The 24670-nt window shown below is 37.7% G+C and overlaps 3 protein-coding genes and 1 pseudogene across 3 annotated transcripts; 2 read left to right on the forward strand and 2 right to left on the reverse strand.

Moving 5' to 3' along the window:
• The first annotated feature begins 3037 nt into the window (after nt 1–3037).
• LOC121751380 (protein BPS1, chloroplastic-like) lies at nt 3038–6452 on the forward strand. Its single transcript, XM_042146119.1, has 2 exons — nt 3038–3172; nt 5215–6452. The coding sequence occupies exon 2, from the start codon at nt 5228–5230 to the stop codon at nt 6287–6289; it is 1062 nt and encodes a 353-aa protein (XP_042002053.1). The 5' UTR covers nt 3038–3172; nt 5215–5227; the 3' UTR covers nt 6290–6452.
• A 129-nt stretch (nt 6453–6581) lies between these two features.
• Nucleotides 6582–9655, forward strand: LOC121751340 (annotated as a pseudogene).
• Nucleotides 9656–9658: 3 nt separating this feature from the next.
• Nucleotides 9659–11968, reverse strand: LOC121751321 (probable polygalacturonase). Its single transcript, XM_042146045.1, has 6 exons — nt 11816–11968; nt 11388–11735; nt 11045–11165; nt 10791–10965; nt 10653–10723; nt 9659–10416 (listed from the first exon to the last, which is right to left on the reverse strand). Exons 2-6 carry the CDS (start codon nt 11733–11735, stop codon nt 9725–9727), a joined length of 1407 nt encoding a protein of 468 aa, XP_042001979.1. The 5' UTR covers nt 11816–11968; the 3' UTR covers nt 9659–9724.
• A 3626-nt stretch (nt 11969–15594) lies between these two features.
• Nucleotides 15595–19711, reverse strand: LOC121751346 (sphingoid long-chain bases kinase 2, mitochondrial-like). Its single transcript, XM_042146072.1, has 12 exons — nt 19345–19711; nt 19064–19140; nt 18620–18673; nt 18486–18545; nt 17928–18002; nt 17796–17842; nt 17651–17691; nt 17451–17535; nt 17217–17331; nt 16999–17121; nt 16497–16597; nt 15595–16147 (listed from the first exon to the last, which is right to left on the reverse strand). Exons 1-12 carry the CDS (start codon nt 19502–19504, stop codon nt 16018–16020), a joined length of 1068 nt encoding a protein of 355 aa, XP_042002006.1. The 5' UTR covers nt 19505–19711; the 3' UTR covers nt 15595–16017.
• Nucleotides 19712–24670: the final 4959 nt, after the last annotated feature.

Genomic DNA, 24670 nt, shown 5'->3' on the forward strand with positions numbered 1-24670 from the left:
TGGCAATATTTCTTCCATGCTTTGCCAATAGCTGGCTTTTGATGGATTAATCTAACTGCATTTCTAATAGGAGAGACATGCTTTTGCCATAATTCAAGCGCATCCTGTACACATAAATTTAAAATATGGCAAATGCATCTTTGATGAAAATACTTACCTCCAATTACCGGTGTACAAGCCGCAATCAAATCGGCAATACTTGCGGTGTTGGCAGTTGCATTATCAAAACCAATAGAAAATATCTTGTTGCATAGCTGAAACTCATTCAACACTTGTATAATCAAAGAAGCAATTTCTGGTGCAGTGTGTGGACTTTCAAATTCTCTAAAACCAATTAAACGCTTGTTCAAAGTCCAACTGTTGTCCACAAAGTGAACCGTAATACCCATGTATGAATGACGGTTAAAACAATCCGTCCAAACATCTGAGCAAATGTTCACCCTGTGGCCCATGGGGTAAGGAAATATGAAGGAGAAGTGAGGTATTTATAGGAGTAAAATTGGAAGAAATAAAAAAAAAATTCAAATTTCAAACTTTCAAATTTTCGGCCGAACCGCCGGTTTACCGCCTGAACCGGCGGTTCAACCTCAAAACCAGCGGTTTTTTCCACGAAACCGGCGGGTTGGTCCACGGTTTTCCGACACAAACCGCCGGTTTCTGACCTCACCTAGCCCCCTACGCCTGAAAAGCTTCCGGAACCGGCGGAAACCGGTCGGAACCGCCGGTTCAAACCGGCGGTTTTCGCCCAAAACCGGCGAACCGCCGGTTCATACCTATCCCTACTTTGAACCCCTACGAACCCCTACGAACCCTAGCCGTTCGACCCTTTGAACCGGCGGTTCGAACCGCCGAACCGCCGGTTTTGAACCGCCGGTTCACGGTTCAAGTTATGCCCGAACCTGAACCGGCCCTTATGACCCTCCGACCCTTCAGCCGGTTCAACCCGCCGGTTGCGGGCCCGGTTCCGGTTCATGAACCGGCGGGCCCGAACCGGCGGTTAACCGGCGGGCCGGGCCGGATTGTGCATGCCTATATCATCTGCATGGTGAGGCTAGCTTTAATTATAATTAGATTTTATTAGTTATTTAATATAATAAGTAATCATTTGAAAATGAAAAAGGTCAATAATATTGCTTTGGAAGGCTACAAACCAGCTAGTTATTACAGGAAATACTATATCAAAAAAAAATTATAGTAAGAAGTGTCCACAATGGTGGCCCTTGAAGGCCACCAAAGTTGGCCCGGCCACAAAATGTGGCTCTCCATGGCCCTCCGCAATGGTAAATAAACAAAAACAACAAGGGCCACAAAATCTGGCCCTCTCCAAAAAAAAATTAATTTGTTTACTTTTTTTAATTATATTTTTTAATTTAACTACAACAAATTTAATTAGCCTAATAATTTGGAAAATAAACATAATTTAATAAAAAAGCGAATTACAGACAAATTTTCGTTGTATTGTAGATAGAGGAAAATTATACAATGAAAATTTTTAAAAAACACTACACAAAAAGACGCCACCCTTCATACTCGGTGGCGTCATCGGAATCCGGCACGTCTTCATCACCACCCCCATCTGATTTGGGAAGTTGCCGTATCCCGAGTCTCCATACCCCGGGGAATCACCATCTCCACCTTGCATCTTTGGTAGGATTTTAATTAGGATTTTGTGGAGTTGAAGTGTAAAATGGAGTGGAAAAAATGGAAATGGAAATGGAAAAAATGGAAATGGAAATGGTAGTATTTATAAAAGAATTTTCGAAAATTTAAAAATAATAATAATTTTTCGCGGCCCAGCCGCGTTTTGTGGCCCGCTGCAGTGGAGGGCCGCGGCTCCCTCGTGACTCTCGGCCCTCAACCGCGAATCGTGGCTCTCTGTAGTGGGGGCCGCGCACCAGAGCCACGGGCCGCGGCTCCCCCACTGTGGACACTCTAAGAGCATCCACAATAGTGGACTAGCGCCCGCCCTAGCCCTAGACACAGGCTAGTGGCTAGGGCATACGACTTGTCCACTATTGCAATTGGCTAACGGTAAGGACGAGCGCGGAGCGGATGGAGGTCGGGCGTGGACTAACCGGCTAGCCGAATTTTATTATTTTTTTAAAAGTTTTTTATTTATATTTTATATTTACAACTCATTGCACTAAGGATGTCAGTGTAGCTCGCAACCCGTGAGTTGACCCGAATAGCTCGCCAAATTTATAGGGTTAGGACTTGAAATTTCTAGCCCGAAAAAATAAAACCCGATTAGCCCGCACTCGATTAACCCGCAACCCGTCAGGGCCTGACCCGAAAATCCGATAAAATTTCTATTATTCAATATTTTTAATCCTAATTCGACATTTCATTGATTAATTTTATATAGATATCTAAAAAAATACTAACTTTCAATTTTATATTAAATATACAAATTATATATTTAATTTTTATTAATATAAAAATTGAATAAATTAAAACCTTCAAATTCACTAAAAAATATTTAAATTTCTAAAACATTCATTAAAATTTCAAAAATATCTCAAGTATTTGATCATGTTTATGATTGTGTTTAAGCATATATCTCAAATTTATCACGATTAAATATTTTACATTTTATAAATATAACTATATTTCATCATTATTTATTAGATTGATAGCATGTTAATATTATCGGTAGCAACCCAATTAACCCGTTGAGCTAGCCCGGAACTCGAACTTTTAGGATTATGGTTGAACGTTTATAAGTCCGCACCCGATTGACCCACAATCTGAGAGAGTTGGCCCGAACCCAGCTGGGCCGACCCGATTGAGATCACTAGCTGTGACATAAAAAAGAATAGGACACAATTTTGTTAGAACGAAGGAATTAGTACTTTTTTTTCTTTTTGGAATATTTTGGGTCAAGAGAGTCTGCTGTGGCGCAGGAGTACAATTTTGACAATCCGTAGGAGGAGAAGTATCGAATAATCAAAGCCTTAATCAACGGCCAGATTTCGCTCACTTTAATCTTCTACATGAACCCCCAGCCTACATAAAATACACCGGCCAATTAGAGTTGGCCACGTGTTCCAACAGCTCCCACTCACAATTATATTATCTGCAATTTTGCAATTCAGTTTCTACAACCCTACATTTTGCGAAAACTTTCTGCGAAGCTTTACCAATTCTCTACTCGTCTTTGGGTTCTGTTCAGGTACAGAAATGCTTTTTTTAATCTCTAGATCGATTTCATGTGTTTGCGTATGCCTGTTTCTGCTCCATGTTCCATGAATTTTATGTGTATTTATGGTGTGGCTATAGTTTGCGATAATCGGTGATGATATGAGTCGTTGAACGAGTATTGGGTGAGTATCTGATAGATTTTGGCTGGATTTCTGGAAATTGTGTTGATTTATCTTGATTATGAGTTGTTTGGCTGATGTTTTGTGTTAGTGTTGTTGTGATTGTTTTCGCGTTTCGTGAGTTCGTGTTTTTCGAGTTTGAATGTGACGGTTGAGGGAAGAACTTAGAGTTTTCATGGCTTTCCTGTTCTTGGTTGTGTTGTTGGCTAGATTTCTATAATTCAATTGCAATCTTAGAGTGCTAAAAAAGTAGTACTAGTATTTTGAATGTTAGATCTGGGTAAATGTTTATGTTTTCTTCATCTTTGGGTTGTGGACACGTCTAATTTGCATTTTTATGCCCAAAATCTGGATAATTTTGTTGGGTTGAGTGAATGGAATTAGTATTTGATCATCTATATCGCATGAAAGGTGTCCTGTTGTGCTGATATTTACAACTTACGAGTTCTGTTTATTTTAAGGAGAATTCATGTACCTTGGAGAAGTAGGGCCACTTTTTGTAAATTAAAAGGAAAAGTTCAAACTTCAAACAATTGAACAAGCACAAGGAACCCAATTTGTGTATGTGCTATTTTTATATCCTACAAGTAGAGTAGGTATGTCTGGTTTTGGTGAATTCTATTTCTACTACGTATATGATATGAATATGATAATGGTTACATGTATGTTATTTCGACATGGTAGGCAATGTTTTCAATGGCGTTTGATGGCTTATGGCGGTCTGCCGAAAAACAACCTCAAACCACCACAGGGATATGGCGTATCGGCATGGCAGGATAGGGTGGTTGATAAATAAGTATATAAATAAATATTAATAAAATATATATATATATATATATATATATATATATATTAAAAAAATTAGAAAATAATACTCCCTCCGTCTCACTTTAGGAGTCCCAGTTGGAATATTCTATAAATGGTAATAGGCCCCACATTCAACTAACCTTTTTCACTCACATTTTATTATAAAACTAATAAATTAAAATAGGACCCACACTTCACTATCTTTTTTCACAACTTTTCTTTACATTTCTTAAAACCCATGCCAAACTCAAATGGGACTCCTAAAGTGGGACGAAGGGAGTAACAATGTAAAATCTAAACTCTTAAGACAATCATTAAAGCATAACGTCACAAACAATTAATATGTCTAATAACTAAAGTCTTAGTTCAACAAAATATAAAGCTATCATAATTGGTAATAATAGTGTAAATCTAAATTATCCTCAATAGTATGGGCCGGGTCATATGGGTGAATGGGCTGGGTTAGGGAGGTTATAGAAGAATGCGGGGGACGGTGCTGGAGGGCAGCGGGCTGGTGATAGTGGGCAAAGCCACTAGGGTAGAATTTTCGGCTGGTCTAGTGGTAAATGGAGTGAAGTCAAAATTGGCGCTGAAAATTCTAAATTGACCACCATGGTAGCTATGGCGGTGCCAAGTGCCGGCACAAAAAAATGCTAAAAACCGGTGTGGCGATGGCATTTTTACCAAAAACCGCCACGGCATAGCACCATATCACTGCCATGGCAGATATTTGACAACATTGGGATACAATATTCTTCAACTTGGCGCAGATTGAATTGCTTATTCAGAAGAATTTTGTTTGTTTTTTGGGTAGCCATGATGTTTGCAGGGTTCCTATAAGATTCACTGTCATGTTGTTTTGAAAATATGAGCGAAGTTACTAAAACTTGCATTCATGTATAGACTGTTTGCTTATTTTAATGTGCGACTTTGATCTGTTTTCGCTGCTAGCCTGCTACAAGTAGTTCCTAACTACACGTGCACTGTTGTTTTCCTATTGGCTATTAGGAGTACTATGTTTTTCTTCCATTGTCTTTTGGCTGAGTGTTTTACTTATTGTTATTGGCTCTTTTTAATGTTCTTGCAGTTAGTGTAATAGAATGAGCCGCCCACAAGAACCACACAGGCCTTTCCTCCCCTTTGGAAACCCTTTCCGTAGGATGTCACCAAAGGGTTCATACCTGTCCCCTAAACTTCTTGCTTTGTTGAACACCTTTGAAGAGACATTGCAGGGTAGGATTAAAAATCTTAGGCCAGTAGGTAGGGATGATGTCCTGTGCTTGTCCTGGATGAGGTTTGCGATGGACACACTGTGTGAAATTCATACCGACGTGAAAGCATTAATTACGGATCTTGAACTCCCTGTTTCTGATTGGGATGACAAATGGATAGATGCATATCTAGATGATAGTGTACAGTTGCTTGATATTTGCATTGCTTTCAGCTCCGAGATATCTCAGCTGAAACAGGGCCACCTCTTTCTTAAATGTGTCTTGCGCAACTTTGGTGATGCCCCTGCAAAACAGCTTGAATGGGCCCGTTCTTCCGCAGACGGATGGAAGCAACATGTTGCTAAGAAGAATCCAAAATTTGATAACTGCTTCTCTGCCATGGATATCCTGGCTGAAAAACTGGACTTACCAAAAATCAAGAACTCGGCCAAGGGAAAGATCTTGATGCAAGCAATGTATGGAGTCAAGGTTGTCAGTCTCTTGGTATGTAGCATATTTGCTGCTGCATTCTCTGGTTCCACAAAGAAGTTATTGGATCTACAGGTTCCCGAAACTTTCTCATGGGCATCCGCGTTTTCTGAGCTCCAGGCTTTTGTAAATACTGAAATAAGAAGCCTACATTCGAATGGGAGGACCGCGATACTGAAGGAGCTAGAAGCTGTTGACACAGATGTGAATAAGTTATACCCAATTGTGCAAGAAGTGGGGAACATGGTTGAAGCTCAAGTGTTGGAAAACTCTATATTAGATTTAGGAAAATCGGCAGAAAAACTCTCACAAGGACTTGATCTACTCGCAAAGGACGTAGACAAGTTCTTCCAGATAGTTCTAATGGGACGCGACGCTTTACTTGGTAACCTTAGGATCGGTGGTAATGCATCTAACGGTTTGCATCGAGTTAACACCAAAGTAGGAGGCATGGTTAGGTGAAGGTTAAATGCAAACTCACTCCTTTGTACACAAGTGTGTAGTTTAGAAGCATTGTGTTTTCTGTTTGAATATCTACTAAATGTATGTGAGTTGTGCTGTGTGTGTCTTGTTCAACCTTTATGTAGTAGTATTAGTATTAATGAAATATAATTATGGCATCATATCTACAACTGTTCCGTGTTAGCATCTTTTGTCCGAATTTTTCATGGTTTTTACAGTAATCATTACGAGCTCTTTTTTGAAAGAGTAATTATTTCGATTGTTGGATGTCATAATGTTTGTTGGGTTGAATTGATTGATCAAGTGGTTTTTCTTGGTCTTCTATGCTGGTTTTAAATATGGGATTTGGAAGGCAGACATGGCTGAATTGACTCAATTGCTTCTGCTCTGGTCAATATTTGTGGTCATTTATACTTAATCCAAGGTGATGGGAATTTCGATGAAAAAATGGTGGGGTTCAAGAACACTGAAAATTATTTGCACAAGTGTGATTTCAGTCAAAAAAATTTGTTCGTGATTTGTTAGAAGAGTATTCGAATATGATCTAAAATATATGATAAGATTAAAAAGTTTTAAAAAGTAATAATATATCAAGAATTCACATTTTAAGTAAATCTATCAGATACCTATTTTTTGAAATAAATTTTGGATTCGTGATATTTGCTGAAAGTAATTACTAGTGAGAAATTAACAATATTAGATTTACGAAGAATGGCAATGTTTGTAGAGTCAACCTGCAACCAGGTGTATGGCAAAAGATGGATGCAAAGCCATCCTCCTCAGAAAAGTCAATTTTGTTCACGGGTAATCTAGAGTCATTCCAGTTCAAAAGTTCACACTCAGTCCTCTCTCTCTAGAAATTTGATCAAAAAAGCATGCCAAGTTTTAGAAAAGTTAAGATTCACCACCCTTGTAATAAAAAAAGCAGACGGCATAATTAAATGCGGCAGGCTCACATTTTGATCAGGAAGAAAACCCAAAAAGAAGCATATCATCTTTGAGCTTGGGATTGTTGAGTTTGTTTTAGCATAATTTGTTGTTTGATATTTGGCTATGTCTGTGGAGTCGAGCTATGGTTCAGCAGATCATGGCGGGCATAACATCAAAGGGGTGGCCACTCATGGCGGGAGATACGTGCAGTACAACGTCTTTGGAAATCTGTTTGAGCTTTCGAGGAAGTATGTTCCTTTTAGACCTGTCGGCCGTGGTGCTTATGGCATTGTCTGGTAATAACTCTCCTTTCTAATATGTTTGGCGAAATTTGGAGTCTTGAATTTGTTGGGCCTCTTTGGATGAGTTCAATGCTATTAATCTTATAGAAAATGGTGATATGAACTTGGTTTGAAATGATGATCACCTCTGGCTTGTCTTGGTTTTGAACTTCATGTGTCGATGTTGTCTTTCTCGGTTTTGTGGTTGTCTGGCTTAGATGAGGCAGTATACTCTTACATGCTTGAAAATGGTATCAGAAAATCAAAGATATATTTCTTGAAAACTTTGGAGAAAAGGTGAACCTAAATAACCTCACAAGTGGAAAAACTATTACATAAGGAGGTTAGGCATACATACAAGCAAGGTAGATTTGAATAAAATCACATCGCACTTGTCTGCATATTTGACATACTAGTTCTACCTTACAAAACAGAATTTGTCACGGCTACTGTCCAAAACAACGTGTTTAATATATCCGGTTTGTTCATTGCAATTCTATGTTGTGTAGTTTTACATAGCATATACTCTTATTTTGTCCAAGTTTCTGAGTTCTATGCTAATGCCTCTGAGAAGGTTGTCTTTCTTTTCAACTTTGATTCTGTGTGAGCCTGACTTATCTTTTGCTTCAGCGCTGCTATAAACTCCCGACACACGTGAAGAGGTAGCCATTAAGAAGATTGGCAATGCATTTGATAACAGGATCGATGCAAAGAGGACATTGCGAGAAATAAAACTTCTGCGCCACATGAATCATGACAATGTGAGAGCATACATATATCATACAAATGTTTGGATCATGACAATGTATTTCATATTTTACATCTAAACAGGTAATTGCAATCAAAGATATCATACGGCCACCTCAGAAAGAGAACTTCATCGATGTCTACATCGTGTATGAACTTATGGACACTGATCTTCGCCATATTATCCAGTCCAACCAAACATTGACAGACGACCATTGTCGGGTTTGGCCTCAATTTCTTACTTTCATTCCTCTGTAACTGATTTTAGGTAATATAATAGACTACTTGAACATGTTTGAATTTGGTGTGTGGTTATGTTAGCTTCAATGTTGTGGGATGTAATAACTGATTTCCTTGTAACTTTTGCAGTATTTTCTCTACCAAATACTGCGAGGACTTAAATACGTTCATTCCGCAAATGTCTTGCACCGTGATCTCAAACCGAGTAATTTGCTCCTCAATGCTAACTGTGATCTGAAAATCGGAGATTTTGGGCTTGCAAGGACGACATCTGAGACTGATTTCATGACCGAGTATGTTGTCACTCGCTGGTACCGAGCACCGGAGCTACTCCTAAACTGCTCAGAATACACAGCTGCAATTGATATTTGGTCTGTCGGCTGCATATTTGGCGAAACGATGACTAGAAAACCTCTGTTTCCTGGGAAAGATTATGTCCATCAGTTGAGACTCATCACAGAGGTACCTACTTCCCCTGCATATTATTTATTATGTCCCAAAAAAAAAATTTCATGATTTTTTTCTATATTCATTTTCCTCTGGTGTCTGGATAGTGATGCTTTCTACTGTCTACTGTTCTTGTGAAAGCTCATAGGCTCTCCGGACGATGCCAGCCTCGGTTTCCTCAGGAGCGACAACGCCCGAAGATATGTTAGGCAGCTCCCGCAATACGTGAAGCAGCAATTCTCCACCAGTTTCCCCAACAACACAGCTAGCGCTCTGGATTTACTAGAGAAAATGCTCGTCTTCGACCCAAGCAAGCGTATTACTGGTAAGGCTCTAGTGCTCAAATCCTTCATTTATATATTCCCACACAAGTTGTTCTATAACTACGAAAGCTCGATGATCATATGCAGCTGACGAGGCTCTCTGCCATCCGTACTTGGCGCCTCTACACGACATCAACGAGGAGCCTGTCTGCCCCTGCCCTTTTGTTTTTAACTTTGAGCTGCCGTGCTACACTGAAGAAAACATCAAAGAACTCATCTGGAGGGAGTCCGTAAAATTCAACCCCCCGACTCACTGAGGAATAATTGTAGTGGATACATATTTGTCTATTATCTTTGCAGTTCAGTATATTGTTGTACAAAAAGGCTCAAATTTAACCTTAATATTTGCACCATAGTAAATTTTTTAGTGATAAAACTTCAATAACCCCATTTGGAAATGCTTTTAGTTTAACTGCATGTTTCATTACACAATAATTCTTGTCTGAAGCAAACAAGGAAACAGGACACTAATATGAACATGTCTGTAGCTCTACATTATCTATAGGTAGATTTTCTGCAGGGAAATCACACATCCCTTCTCCTTCTCCTGCTGCTGGCAGGAGCTGGCATGGCGGCGGCACCACGCCTCCAGTAACCCCAGCGACGTCTGTGCACGTCCACGGGTACTTCTTGGCCTTGGCCGCCAGTCCGATGGTCACGTTGGACATGCAGATGCCTGTGAAGGGATCACCAGCGATCCCTTCGAGGCGGGCTGCCATTGTGGCATTTTCAGCAATGACGTCGCGGTAGTTTATCCCTTTGATCTCCGGTAGGGCGTTGGGGTCGTAGTGGTTGTCGGCGTGGGAGCCGTAGTTTCCGGTCATCCAAAAAACCCATTTCATTGTGTGCAGAGTCATGCCTTTTACATATATATCTTTGACATAGCCTCCCCTGCCTACTCCTGTCTTGATTCTGACCCCGGATTCTGTGTTGATGGCTGTGATGTCTTGTGCCCTGACATCCTGGATGCCGCCGGACATCTCGCTCCCGAGGGCGATGGCGGCGCTGTAGGGGGAGATGCAGGTGAGGCGGCGGATGACGAGCTGCTTGGTGGGCATGCCGTAGCTGATCCCGTACTCGTCCCACCCGCTCTTCACCGCTATGCAGTCGTCGCCGGAGACGATGTAGGTGTCCTCAATTCTTGTGTTGGTGCAAGAATCTGGAAAGTAGGAAACTTGTTAGGGAATCAAATCTTTCTACATCCGAAGAATTAAAAAATGTGCAAGCAATATATAAGGTAACCCATACTCTATTAGAATGACTGAGGGCTTTTGGGAAGTGTCCTAAGAAAAAAGTAGTAAGGTTTATCCAAAGCTGACAATATCATATTAATGCAAGTTCAGTGTGCATCGACAAACCCTAAAGAGAGATTGAACCTTTTTTAAGTCAATATACCTGGATTGATCCCATCTGTATTAGGAGAAGTGACAGGGGCAAGAATTGTGATCCCTTGGATGATGACATTCCTACCAAGATGTAAAACAGATTAGGCATGGGAAGAGTGTGGGTTTGTGTGTGAGACAGAGAAGAAACCTGCTATAGACAGGATGGACATTCCATGAGGGAGAATTGAGAAAAGTGAGATTGGATATCTGAACTGTGTCTGAATGCATGATTTCAATGAGATAAGGCCTAGTGTATTTCAACTTCTTCTTGTGAAACTGCTGCCACCACAGATCACCCTGCCCATCAATTGTTCCATTTTCACCTAATTCAACATCAGAATTAGACAACCCCCTTTGCAAAATTAAAGAAAATGTATGAAGAGATGGATTTGGATGTTTTACCAGTGACAACAACATCAGTGAGATTAGTCCCAAATATAAGGCTGATATACCTCCCACCAGCCGTATCCCTTCCATGGCCGTACGACGGCAGAGGATCCACCACCGGCCACGACTTTATATCCTGTAACAAAACACATTTCTAAAAATGAAAACCCTGCTTTAAAATCTTATGCTGAAAAATAAATATTTCACTTTGAATGAGACTGATAAACATTGAACTGTGCTTTAAAATCTTATACTGAAAAAGAAATGTTTGGCGTTGAATGAGATTGTTTTAAAATCATATGATGAAAAAGAAATATTTGGGTTTAAAAGAAATAATATTAGTATCATGTAAACATACCTGAGAGGCAAGAAGGACAGCATCTTTGTGGAGATAGAGAGTGAAATGGCTGGTGAGGTTGAAGCTCCCCGTAAGCCATTTCCCGGCCGGAACTACGAGCTGAGCTCCGCCCTCGGATGCATATTGGCTGAGATGATCGACCGCTTGCTGAAAGGCACCGGTGTTGAGCGTGGCGCCATCTCCCACTCCGCCAAAATCAAGTATCGATGCAGTGTGAGCTCTGCAGCTGATGGCTGAGTAATCGAAAGACTCTTGAATCCTCCGTTTCGTTTTCCGGCTCTCGACGCCGTCGAAGATCGTCACTCCAACAACTAGAACCACCACCAACAACGAAACTGCCTTCAGCATCTGTTTTAATACAACAAATCAATAAAAAAATTTCCAAGATAAATGAAAATGTGTGTATTTGTGTATCAAAATTAGGGTACCTGATAAATTTGAAGATGATCTGCTGAATGTGGAATTCTTTTGTTGGTGTATCGAATATTTATAGAAGCTTTAACTGTTTGGTAATACAATTTGGAATTTTAGATGAGTTAGTTTTTTAGTCATGAGGAATGTGACGTACATGCTTTCTTCACGTGATTTTAAAACGAAAACTAAATCGTAAATTCGTTAAATATATTAAGGAAATTCAAGCTTATAGATATAATTATTCAATCATGAGTATATCACACAACCTCTGTCTCTATCAATATCAGTTATTCATTTCAAAAAATGCACTTTCATTTTTTATTCCTTAAAAACTTTTACTACGAATGTTATTATAAAAGGGATGTTTTATAAATTCAACCTTTAGGTTAGATTAAATTAGGGATATTGATTTTAATGTGGTTCTTTAGCAAATGAAAAGATGAGTTTTAGTTTTTTTTTTCTAAATAAAAAAATTAATTATGAGCAATATGCAGTTGTTCCTGTTTGTTTTGTTTCAGTTGGGGAGTAGTTAGCGGGTCCCAGAAAAACTAGTGAGTGATTGAGTGTGTGCGCTTCCATGATTCCATCCCGTGAGCCTCTCCACTACTGCCAACCCACTTCTTCACGGGCAACCGCCCCGTGGGTCCCACCACACCCCACGCGTACCTCCCAAATTTAACACCGCCTATTATTTCTCCAACGAAATATACTACGCATGCACCAATGTACTCTTTCCTTCTTATTCATTAGGAGTTTCTAATAAATGTTAAGAGAAGTGTGGAAAAAAGTAGGTGGAATATATGACATAATTGTATATAGTATTTTCTTTATTTTATAATAGATGACATATTTGTAAAATGACATAGAATTTTAGGAGATATTGTTTTGTGTATTAAATGGAATGAGAAAATAATATATTTATAATAATGTGAGAGATAATTTTTTCTAAAAAAATAAATATGACATCTTTTGTGGGACAAACTAAAAAGAAAGGTGTGACATCTATTATGGGACGGAGGGAGTACTAGTTTTAAATGAAATATGAGGGGAATGTGTTAGTAGAATGTGAGACTCTATTATCGTTTATAGTAATAATGAACCGGGACTCTTATTCACAAACAGACTAAAATAAAACCGGAACTCCTATTCGCATACAGAGTAATATTTAAATTCGTATACTTAAGTGTATTTCTACGACACAATGCCACAAATATTAAAGCATGATCAAATTTTTATAATTCTGCAACTTTTAAAAATAGTTAATCTATACTCCATAATTTTCACATTTTTATCGTTTGTTATATTCATTCAGATTCGGCGATACAGTATTACTTAATAGTTTGAAAAGCCAAAATACTAGTAGTTGTTTAGCCTAGCCTTCTATTCTATACAGCTATTTATAACTAAAATCAATGACTTTTATTAGTGATATATAAATTTTAAAAATTATGGATTACAACATCTAGATCATACTTCCTCCGTCCCTTTGTAGTAGAGGTATTTCATTTTGAGCACTCATTTTGAAAAAATAATATTAATAAATAATTAAAATGGAAATAAAGCAAAACAAGAGAGAATAATATAGAGAAGAGTACATATCTACCACAGAGGAACAGAGAAAATACATAATTTCTCCAAATACAAATAAATGGGGTCGTTGAGAAATATGTAAAAATTATGGATTCCGGCTTCAACACGATACTCAATTTGTCCAAGTACAAATAAAGAGGACCCTTAATAAAAATGTCAAAATTATTATACACTAGTAATTAGCTATTTTTTTAAAACTGCGGGATGCCAGAATTTGATGAAACTTTATAATTTTTCCGACAATTTATCTTATATTTAAATTCATATCCAACTTGGTGTGACACTAACTATATAGGTAACGTGTTAGTTTTGATAGATACTCCATAACTTGGAGTATTAAAATACTCATTAACTTTTTATTGAACTTAACAATTACTAAAGGATAAGATTGTAGAATTAAGTTCCACTAACAAAATGAACTCTCGTATACATCATGAGATTCGAGTCAAATTCTGAGATACTCACCTAATTATATCTTGTTCGGATGTGTATTTACCTAATCAAAATTTTCTAAAGCAATGTGATCATTTCATGCCGATAGCGGATAGTCCACCAAATTATTAATGTAAATAAGAGTAGGCTCTATTGTATATGGTACTACTATTATTTTATAAAAAAATGATACTAAATTGCCTAGTAAGATAGCATAAAAAGTAGAGAGAGCATTAGAAAGTGGTAAATAAACATACCACTTCCAATGCTGATTTGGGTTGAATCCTTTGTAGCCACACATCAAGAAATGGTTTGTTCTAGTTATTATTGTAATACTAACATAGGGGGTATTTAATTTAAAAGTAGTGTGAATTTTTGTCATCTTATTAGAGTCACGAGGCTTTGTTTCCCGGTCACGAGAGCCCTTTTTTAGCTCACCAACAAATAATTTTCTTTTGTTCCTTTCCTACATCAAAGCAACCCTTCACTATTCTTCTCGAGTCATATCCAATAATGGAGTGAATGTGTCTGTACGTGTAAATTAAATTATAAATTTTCTTTTGAAAGAATAAAATTCATCTTCAAATAAAAGTGGAGTAACATTTTTTGATTTTATATAACCCTAAATCCTAAATTCTAATCTTTCATTTTTCTAATTCAGTTTTTCAAGTAATACATGTAGAAACAAAAGGTGTAGATTTATTCGGTTGACAACTTACAAAAGTGTAAAGAATATGGGTGTGTTTGCTCAAGCCTCAAAGTGACTACTAAATCATCTATAGTACTACTCCCTCATCCCAGTCTAGGTGAGATGTTTCTTTTTCGCATATGTTTTGAAAAACTAATTATAAATAATTAAAGTAAAGATAAAATTAAGTAAGAGAGAGAATATTGTAGAAGAGACTCTCGTCTACATTATTCTCTCTTACTTAATTTTATCTCCACTATAACTATTTACTAGTATCATTTTTCAAAATAGGCCTGGGCCGCGCCCAGTGTCCGGCTTGGCCCGGCGATGGAGGGAGAGGGGCCGTGACAGAGCTGCAATTTTTGCATTTGGAAGAGGAAGAAGAAGAAGAAGAAGAAGAAGAAGAAGAAGAAGAAGAAGAGGGAGAGGGGCGACGGAACCCAATTTTCTGATTTCTTTTGCATTTGGAAGAGGAAGAAGAGGGAGGAGGAGAGGAAGAAGAGGGAGAGGGAGAGGGGCGACGCATCCAATTTTCTAATTTTTATTTTTTTTTTTGCATTTTTTTATGTTCTAATTTTTAGTTTTTTTTTTAGTTTATAATTTATTATTTTTGAATTAAAAATGAATTTCTCGTGTTATAATTGTTCAACGTTTTCAATTTTTACAAGTAAAATAAGTCGAAGTTGTGAATAGTGCAATTTAATAGTTATTGTCTGGGATGGGGCCTGCAGGGTTAGAGAACTCAAATTTAAGGGAATGATGACGTGGAGAGACTTGGGGCCTGAATCCGGACCTAGCCTAAGTTTATCACTCTCTCCCGCAAATATATTTTTCCTGGAAAAGTGAGTTGTTCGATATTTTATAGCCTATTCATATAGTAGTATTTTATAACGTCAAAACAAACAAGGTATGAAGTGGTAAATCAATCGTGGTAAGGAACTTCCCCCCTCCACCACCTTCATTCTACAAAAAGTGGCCAATAAACAGCTTCAAATTTTTCATGTCCATTAAAATCACCAATAAATTCCTTTGATCAACCAATAATTAATACATCATGCCCGGCTCAACAAAGAAGCTTCGATACAAAACAAACCGATATGTAGTACTAGTAGTCTAAAATTGTTTGTTAGTACTACAAACCAAGATTGCTTTGCTCCCAAACAACTTTTTAAACGTACAGAAAATTCGTAAGTTCGTTGTTTTTCCAAATAAGATTCACATTCTTTTAGGATAAATCTAAAATATGCTTAAGAAACTAAGGCGATAATAAAAGCTGGATGGCTGTTGGGGAAAAACCAATAAAACATGCATCCTCCCAAAAACGCTATCCTTAACCCTAGTTTACATCCTTATTAGCACGAATATACTGGAAAACCCGTTCTTTTCAGGCGGGACATGCTGGACTCTTCTTTTTCATAGTGAGTGTGTGTCCGCGCTCGACAAAACTGGAACTTAATGACACGGCTTTTTCTTAAGCATATAACTTGCTCGTATGTGAGGAAGGTGCTAGGATATCATTTCTATTACACTAGGAAAAATGCTGAACTTTCTTGGAAGGAATCCCAAATATTCCCCATCCGACTGGACAAATATACTGCGACTGCCACCAATCACCTCGACTTCAATTGTACATGCACTGGAAGAATACAGAGGAATATTCCATGTAAAGAGCATAACATTTGGCAGATCATAAACAGATATAAGCAATCAATTGTAAACTGAGAAAAGTAGGATAGAAGACAATATTTAGGCTGGCACTTAGTCACATAGCCTTCCCCCTCTTCATAAGTTGCAGACTTACACCAGGCACTCTTTACGTTCAGAAACATGAGATTAATTTCTGTTGGACCATTGATGTGGCCAATTTCATATTAAAATTTGATTACAGTATTAGGTCTATGATATGCTGAAGCTCCAAAACCAGGGATTGCACCTAATAAGTGAAATATCAATGACAAAGGGAAAATAATTGCCACATAGTTTACCTTCTAGAAGATACATTTTTCACAGACAAGTGTGTTCCATTGTATAGCTTGTGCAGCTTGAGGATGAAATCATACCATTTGAAGTCCTGAAGAGCAACCACCTGAAAGAAAGCAAGTTTGGCTGACTTCCTTTTCTTTATTTTACTTTATATTATTGCATCTTGCTGTGATTCAGTTCGGGTTTTTGCTAAAGAAAAAGCTCATTAAATAAGTTAACAAGCTGAGCTCGAGGACAGTAGATTTGGCTCGTCAGCTCACGAACTACTCACTTTTCAAGCCTATTGGCTATTTCCGAGCCCTAAGTTCAGCTCATTCTTGAACATGAACTTGAACTTGCATGTTGTACAAGCCTGAGCTCATTTAAGTTGATAAATGAGTATTTATGAACCAAGTTTTAGCCACCTGCTAAATTAATACTTTTGATTTGAGTGAAATCTAAGCCTATATATTTTGGTTGGGATGGGGTTGTTTATAGCCCTAGCTAAGCATGTATCCATTGTACCTCAAAATTCCTGCTAGACGGATGTGCGTTTGGAGTAATCTTCATTCCACCACCAAAATATTTGGCATTCCCAATGCAAAGAGCTGTTACCTGGGAATAAACTTCCCAGTCACCATCGTCAACCTTTACGACATTACAGAGAGTGGAAGATTATTTTGTGAAAAAGTTGATACACAGGGCAAGATAAATTTGACAAAGAAAAAAATTAAGATTAATACCTTTATTCTAAGATCCTGGTTGTGATGGCCAAAAAATGCTTGCAAAGCACCTATAACATAACACAAATTACCAAACTTCTTGTATCTTGATGCATAATAACCGGCCTTAGCGCTCCTGCAAGGTTGCCATAACTAGAGGTAAAGAGCAATGATATACATTCAAGGACACAAAGCGTTGCCCACAAATTTATGCTTACAAATGAATTCAAGCATTGCCAACAAAGTTGTGCTTACAAATGAACATCAGCAACATTTATGAAATAGTGCGACTCTGCACTCTCTCCAGTAATAACGCCAACATCAATGCGAGATCTTATCCCTGAAAATACATGAGAAGAGAAAATAAAAGCACTTAGTGTTATAGTGTTGCATTCAATTAAAAAATATAACAAGGTGAAATAGTACCCCAAAGGATCAACAAGTAGCAAGTTTACCTCTCGAAATGCGTTCAATGGCTTCATAAGGGTCATTTTTCCTGATATAAACAAAGAAAATTGAATCACATTAGTAGCTAGTCAAAGGTTGTTATAAGTGACAGAAACCTCCTCTAGGAAACCAAAATCAGGAGATTGAGCTGACCAGCCAAATGTTCTAGCAAAGTCAGATCCAGTTCCCAAGGGAATAAGCTGTAGAGAGAAAAATGACAAAAATATGAATTCAACTTATAAGAACAAATTATGATGCATTTATAAGAAAATTATATTCACTTACACCAAGAGCAGTTGTATGACCAGATTGGTCGTGATCAGAAACTGGTTTCCCACCCCAGAAGAAGCCATTAACGACCTACAGTTATTAGATTAGTTGGGCAATATTTCAACAGAATGACAGGAGGCCAATATTTAGTGTGAAAAATGAGTACATTTATATTTTGAATGAGCCTCTTATAACTCACAAGGATATACTTACTGAAGTTTCACATTTATACTTCTAGAAAACCTAAAATATCATGAAACAGAGTCATGAACTGCAATATAAGCAGATCTCACATAGTTTCAGATATCTCATCTATAATCTAATCACCAGTTGAGTTAACATATAGTAGGTGCACCCTTTTAATCATTTTTGTTAGTTAAAGAAAAAAGCTTAACTTCTCTTACATTGGCACATTATTGTATCCGCCGGTGCAAGCAGAAGAATATGCAGCTTGTAATTAGTCATTTTCCCTCAAAGCTTATGTGATATACTACTGTGCAGCTTGTAATTAGTCATTTCCCTCAAAGCTTATATAACAATGATACTAGTTAATGGTAAAGGACGAAAACACACCTCATGAAGGGTTCCGTCACCTCCTACTGCAATCACTGCATCGGCACCCTCACGTATGGCCTAACCACAGAATATGACTCAGACTCCATATTTTGTGTCCAATGCAGTCAGTCAAAATTAATAGTTTTTCTCACCTCCCTTGTAATATCAATGGCATGGCACGGACCAGAAGTCAGAGATTCGCATATCTGACCAGAATATCAAAAAATGATAAAATAAAATGTATTGAATAAGATATACAAGTACTATTAGACAGTGGAAACAGTAAATTCATTGATTCAGAGCTAGCGAAACAAGGCCAAGTGAGAATGCAACAAGATAGGTATATCGAAATATTCATATGCATTATGTCGTGAATAGGACTAGTGGAACAGCTCAAATACATTCTAAGTCTCACTAGTACATCAAGGCCATACTAAAAACACAATTGCCAATAATCCAGTAACAGAGACTGGCAAAATTAGTCTCGAATTATTAGAACTAACTGATTGTAAATGGCAACGTTCAATCACCAAATAACCTTCCAACAGCACACAAAACTCAAATCGCGTATTTATTTGATGAAAACGCTTACTCACATTGCAATCTGAACGAAGGCGAGACCTCAGGAAAGGCAATAGTTTCTTCCACTCCTTGCCAGTCCTTCCATTAGCTCCTGCTCAAGTTTCAACCATTTTAGACCAATAGCTTAGCATTTAGCAGAAAAGCACTGAATCCTCAAAAGGAAACGACAATCCACACAAAACTAGATTTCAAATTAACAGTATAAGCACATATCACGAATAAATCCCTACAATTCGCAGCAGTGTTTGTGTTTCCGTGTGTGCGTCGAGCATAGAAAAAATCGAAAGAAAGAAACCTCGAGGATTGACGACGAAGACGAGGTCTCGGCGGCGAGAGGTGGCGCCACTGCTTCCACCGCCCGTACAGTCGGCGGTGAGATCCGAAGCGAGCGGTTGCTCTGCTCTGATAAACGAGGGCTTAGCCATTGGGATGATCGCCACTGCACACGAAATCATAATTGCTATCGCATAAATATGTGCGTATATATCCAATACCAATAGTAGTTTCTATATCGGATAATAATTAAGCGATAAGATTTTGAAGGCAAAGTATCTTGATTGAGTGATTAAGAGTTATTCAAGCTGTGTGTAATTAGTGCTTTGAGTTTGTGCTCCGTTGTTTAATGGCGGCCAGCCGCCGTTATATTAATAATCATCGGACTTTGTCAACAGATGCGGAGTTCTAAATTCAAAATAACGATATGCGTGTCTTTTTCATTTTATTCCAATTATATTTTTTCAGTATCTATAACTATTTATTTTGTAGCAATCAATTTAAATTAAAAAGGGTAATTAAAAAAGCCAGCACCTATTTCGCATTTGTGTATATTTCTTAATTATACTCAGGTTCGTATTCACTCATTTTTTATTCATAAAATTTATGTTTTTCTCTATTGCTTGATTCATGTTTATGCCTGTTTTTCATGTCTGAGAAATATTACAAATCTTATTAGATAATTAGATCTTTCTCCCACTGGATACACATTACATTACATGCAATAGTGGGTCCGGTAATCAAGACTTTAAATTTTCCAATCACAAAAAGAATGATAACAATAACGTGAAGTGAAGACTTAAAATTGTGATATTTAGCACAGTAGTAGTACAAATTTTCAAACATGTGTGAATGAAGTTCAAAATTTACTTATAGCCAACAAATGGGTGAGTTAGAGCGTCAAATTACAAAATAATTCGGCACCTAAAATTTCATGTAACACGTTGGAGCCAAACGTGAAAAATTAACGTAGAGTGTCCACTATAGGCGCCGCGACGCCCTATTGCGCGCAGGCGATGCGCCGCAGCGGTGGAGGAAGCCCCAAGTATCTGGCGGGGCTGAGGCGGAGGTGGCGGTCTATGCTGCGACGCTTTTTTTTCTTAATTTATTTCTATAAATACAATCTATTCCTCATTTTTTACTTCACACATCAACACTACAATTTCACAACCATGTTTTCATCTCTCTAGATTTATTTCACAATGCAAAGCCACGATAGTGATTCCCTCGGGACCGAAGAATCGCACTACTCGAGCAGCGGGTATCACAGCAGAGGGTTTGGTGCCGCGAGTACCAGCACCAAGCACCAAGCACCAACACCGGCGTCGACGTGGGGGCAAACGTCCGATATGAGAATTATTGGTATGGTGCCCCTACCCCTCCATCCCAGACGTGGAGTGCCCCTTCCCCTCTCCATCCATCCCAAATGTGGAGTGCCCCTCCATCCCAAACGTGGGGTGGCCCTGCTGGGGTTTGGAGCCCCTTGCACAGCGGAAGTCATGCATTAACAAATAAATCAGATCTACGGATCTATTTGACCGATTATGGGATTAATTAACTACATGTTAAACACAGAATTGCATCCAAGAACGCACATAATTCATGTAAAAGGAATTAAAACCTAAAACATGAATTCCTACGGTTTAGAATTACCGATCTGATTCTCCAAAGAATCGACGATTGCTTGCGCCTTCTCCACGTGATGTTCTTCGTACTCAACCACAAATCTTCTAATCTGTATCCCGAACTCAGAATCTGACCTTTGGGTGGGCAAAGCTTATCAGAATCGAAAAGGGCTTGATTAGAAAGAAGACAGAATATCAGTTTTCTCAAAAACTGATTTTTTCGTCCACTCCCACAGGGGAGCACAAAAATTAATGATAAAAATCTCATTTAATCTCCTTTCTAATCTCCTTTTATAAAGAGTTATGATGGGCCAGATTAGGGATCCATGAAGGTTGGACTTGGGCCAAACCTGTTGGACTTCTACTAATTAAATTGAGCCCCAATTTAATACAAGTCCAATAGAATATTATTATCATCCACTATAGTATAATAATATTGACTGCCCGTCTAATCCCAAATTACGAGTAATCCGGGCTTTACCCTGTTTAAGATATAAATATCCATTAATTAATTTAAGTCTGCTATTTGACTATAATTAATTAATATATTTTTTTCCAAGAGTTGTCTAGTTCAAAATCTTTATTTATTATTCTGGAATAAATTCCAACCGGCCGGGTTTCTGAATAATAAAACCTTTTTCGAACACCTCTTGGGGATATTATCAAACTGGACTCACCCAGTACACGATTCATTGCAATAACAATACTAGCACCTCTAGACATTAATCACCACTACCCAAGATATCAGGATTCTTGGATTGCGAAAAATCCACACCATTTGATAAATCAAAGTAGTGCATAATCAATATCGTATGCTCAATGTTATATCAACAATGATTAAGAAATAACAATCACCGAGACCTAGTCTTTCAGTAAATAGCAAGAAAGACTTATCTCAACTGTTAGATCCTTCAGTGCTATACCACACCAGTGTCGTTTATTTCCTAAGGTAAGGAAACATGCGGACTGACACTGCAACCTTTCATGATAGGTAGTCAAAGTCTATCTAGGTTGTGAAATTCTATTTCTCTTCTACAAAGGACCGACTGTGTCACCTTCTGTGAACGTCGTTCATGACCAATCTACTATGCAGAAGAATTAGACTTATTTGCTTTTTATACATTTAAATGTTTGAGAAACATCTTATAAATGAATAAGCAAACACCAATGCGATAAAATTAATTCTTCTCACCTTGGGTTAAAAGTGGATTGTAGAGTTTATTGTATACAAGCAATTCTATCCGTGCAACATGCTTGAAATATGCTTTTCAGTATACAATCCTAACAATCTCCCACTTATACTCAAAATCATGCTTTCGAGTATACCCACTGCCAAAACTCTCCCACTTATACTCTAAGCAGGTCTCGGGCCATGATATATCGAACTACCGTACCTTTCACCTCATGTGTAAAACATGTTGCCATATAGGCATTTTGTGAAAAGTTCTGCCTGGTTGTTCTCTGATGATGTCTTGGAAACCATAACGTCTTGCTGCGCACTTAATCCTTAATTAATTTCATACTTCATCTCTATGTGATTGCTTAGCTTTATCAGATCGTGTTTCCCTCGAGTTAGACATATGACTAGAGTAATTATAACAAAAAATAATACTCATACACATACTCAGAATCACGGTCAAAGCTATTAGGAAGTTACTGAGATTAACAACTCCTAACGTTAACACATAGTCAGAGGATAACTCGATCATCAATCAATTATAAAATCGAGTCGATGTAACCTAAAGGACATAACATGGATGTCTGGTAAACTAGAGTATACCGTTTAGTCTTCTTCAAGTACTATAGTATATTCTTTACCCAATCCAATGTCCTTGGCCATGGTTAAAATGATATCATGCTTCTATGCCAACGGCAAAGCTAATATCTAACTTAATACACATCATAGCATATATGAGACTTCCAATTATGGAACTTGTCTCATTCTTCTTGATCTCATTCAATGTCGAAAAACACTTGACTAGAGACAAAATAATTCCATCTAGAAAAAGAAAAACCTTTTCTTAGAATTTTCAATGCTAAAGTGTTTAAGTATTGTGTAGATGTAGGATTCTTTAAGAAAGCATACATTCTTTTTCTAGCAATCTAATGACACAGATGCTTAGAATGTAACTAGATTATCTTAAATCCACCATCCTTAAACTGGGTAGACGACCAGTTTCCTACGCTAGATAACCCTCTTAGTTGTTTATCAACTTTTATAGGTGTTATCATCGTAGAGTACCAAGAATACCAAATATAGTGCACTTTCAACTTTCTTGCCCTGTATTACATAATCATTAAGATGTTCCATGCAGATGATCTCATCAAGACTTCTACTTAAAGAAAACTGTCTTGACAATCATAGTACATACATCCTAATTTATGTAGGCTACAATAGACAATATACAGATCGACTTAGGCAAAAATGGCAGACGAGAATATAATTCTCTCTGAGTATAACCCTTTGCCATTATTCTAGCATTTTGAGATCCATGCTTACACTTGCAGGTACACTAGCTCCCACTGACTGAAATAGTCTATAGGTAGTATCGCAAGTCTTGCAAACATTCTTGTCTATTTAAGATTGTTATTCAGAATCTATCATCTTATCAAGAATGATTATCTGAAAAAGTCATTGCGTCCTTGTAGTTACAGGGATTATGTCCAAGTTGATCTAAGACTGAGTCTTAAGACTCTTTTAGACCCATGAACTTATTATGTTCGCAAAGAACGCTCCCACTACGACACGACTCTCACAATCTTAGGTACAAACGTTGATTTCCTTAGTGCATAAGTATCTAATGGTACGACTTCTTGGTTAAGATGGAAAATAGATATTCTCGTTATCTTGAGAATTATCATGCTTGTTAGGCTTGTAGTTCTTCACATAATCTTCATCAAAGAATCTAGTATTCGTGTAAACAAACACATATCTTGCCGTGAAGATTATAGAACCTGTACCTTTTCTATCATTTGGGACAACCTTAAAACATACCTCAGTACACAACTCCAATTACTTGGATACCTTTTCCAAAACATGTGTTGGAATAACTCCACGCCTTGAGATGTGCTGGACTAAACTTGCCTCTAGTCCACAACTCGTGTGTTGTAGAAGGTACTGATGTTATGGTAGTTTCTTTAAGGTATAACTCGTTGTTTCCAACGTATATCCCATCAATGCTAAGATGTTATTGAGTAAAACTGTTCACTTATCGAACTTATCTTCGAGAGACTTCGATATCTTCTTATATGACTATCCCATTCTTTAGAAGAATGCTTGGAGTAGTCAACTAGGATTTAACTCCCACTACTGATCTTAACTCATTTGCTCGTCTTCTATGGTGTAAACCATTGAGACTTACTAGTCTTTCTATGTTGCATAGTATTCTGAATCATTTGAACCACCAAAGGATTCTAACTTATAGTGCATCAACCAGACTTACTTGACCTTCAAGCTATATAACAAACAAGTTGTTAAAATCTCGATAGTCACTTGAGTTAGACAAAATCAGTTTGAACAATTACTAAGTACTTTCTTGGCCTTATGATTAAGTACCATAAATAATTTATCATTCATTGTTTAAGAAGTTGAACTGTGGTGTTAAATTCAATCTTTTTGCAATTATATTGTTTAGATACTATGATGTATAATTTGTTTTTCTATGGTACTATGATAGATATTCGATCCACATTTCTCAATAATGCAAGCATTATCAAATGACA

This window comes from Salvia splendens, chromosome 1, assembly GCF_004379255.2.
Source record: "Salvia splendens isolate huo1 chromosome 1, SspV2, whole genome shotgun sequence".
NCBI classification, from domain to species: Eukaryota; Viridiplantae; Streptophyta; class Magnoliopsida; order Lamiales; family Lamiaceae; genus Salvia; species Salvia splendens.

Excerpts from the sequence above, each read along its gene's own strand:
- LOC121751380 (XM_042146119.1), top strand. The coding sequence starts at position 5,228 with ATGAGCCGCCCACAAGAACCACACAGGCCTTTCCTCCCCTTTGGAAAC.
- LOC121751321 (XM_042146045.1), bottom strand. The coding sequence starts at position 11,735 with ATGCTGAAGGCAGTTTCGTTGTTGGTGGTGGTTCTAGTTGTTGGAGTG. Across the intron at positions 10,966-11,044 it reads CACTGATGTTGTTGTCACTG|GTGAAAATGGAACAATTGAT; the intron begins GTAAAACATCCA and ends ATGTTGAATTAG. Across the intron at positions 10,724-10,790 it reads GTCCATCCTGTCTATAGCAG|GAATGTCATCATCCAAGGGA; the intron begins GTTTCTTCTCTG and ends ACATCTTGGTAG.
- LOC121751346 (XM_042146072.1), bottom strand. The coding sequence starts at position 19,504 with ATGATTTCGTGTGCAGTGGCGATCATCCCAATGGCTAAGCCCTCGTTT. Across the intron at positions 18,003-18,485 it reads GTGACGGAACCCTTCATGAG|GTCGTTAATGGCTTCTTCTG; the intron begins GTGTGTTTTCGT and ends TAATAACTGTAG. Across the intron at positions 17,332-17,450 it reads AATGTTGCTGATGTTCATTT|GAGCGCTAAGGCCGGTTATT; the intron begins GTAAGCACAACT and ends GCAACCTTGCAG.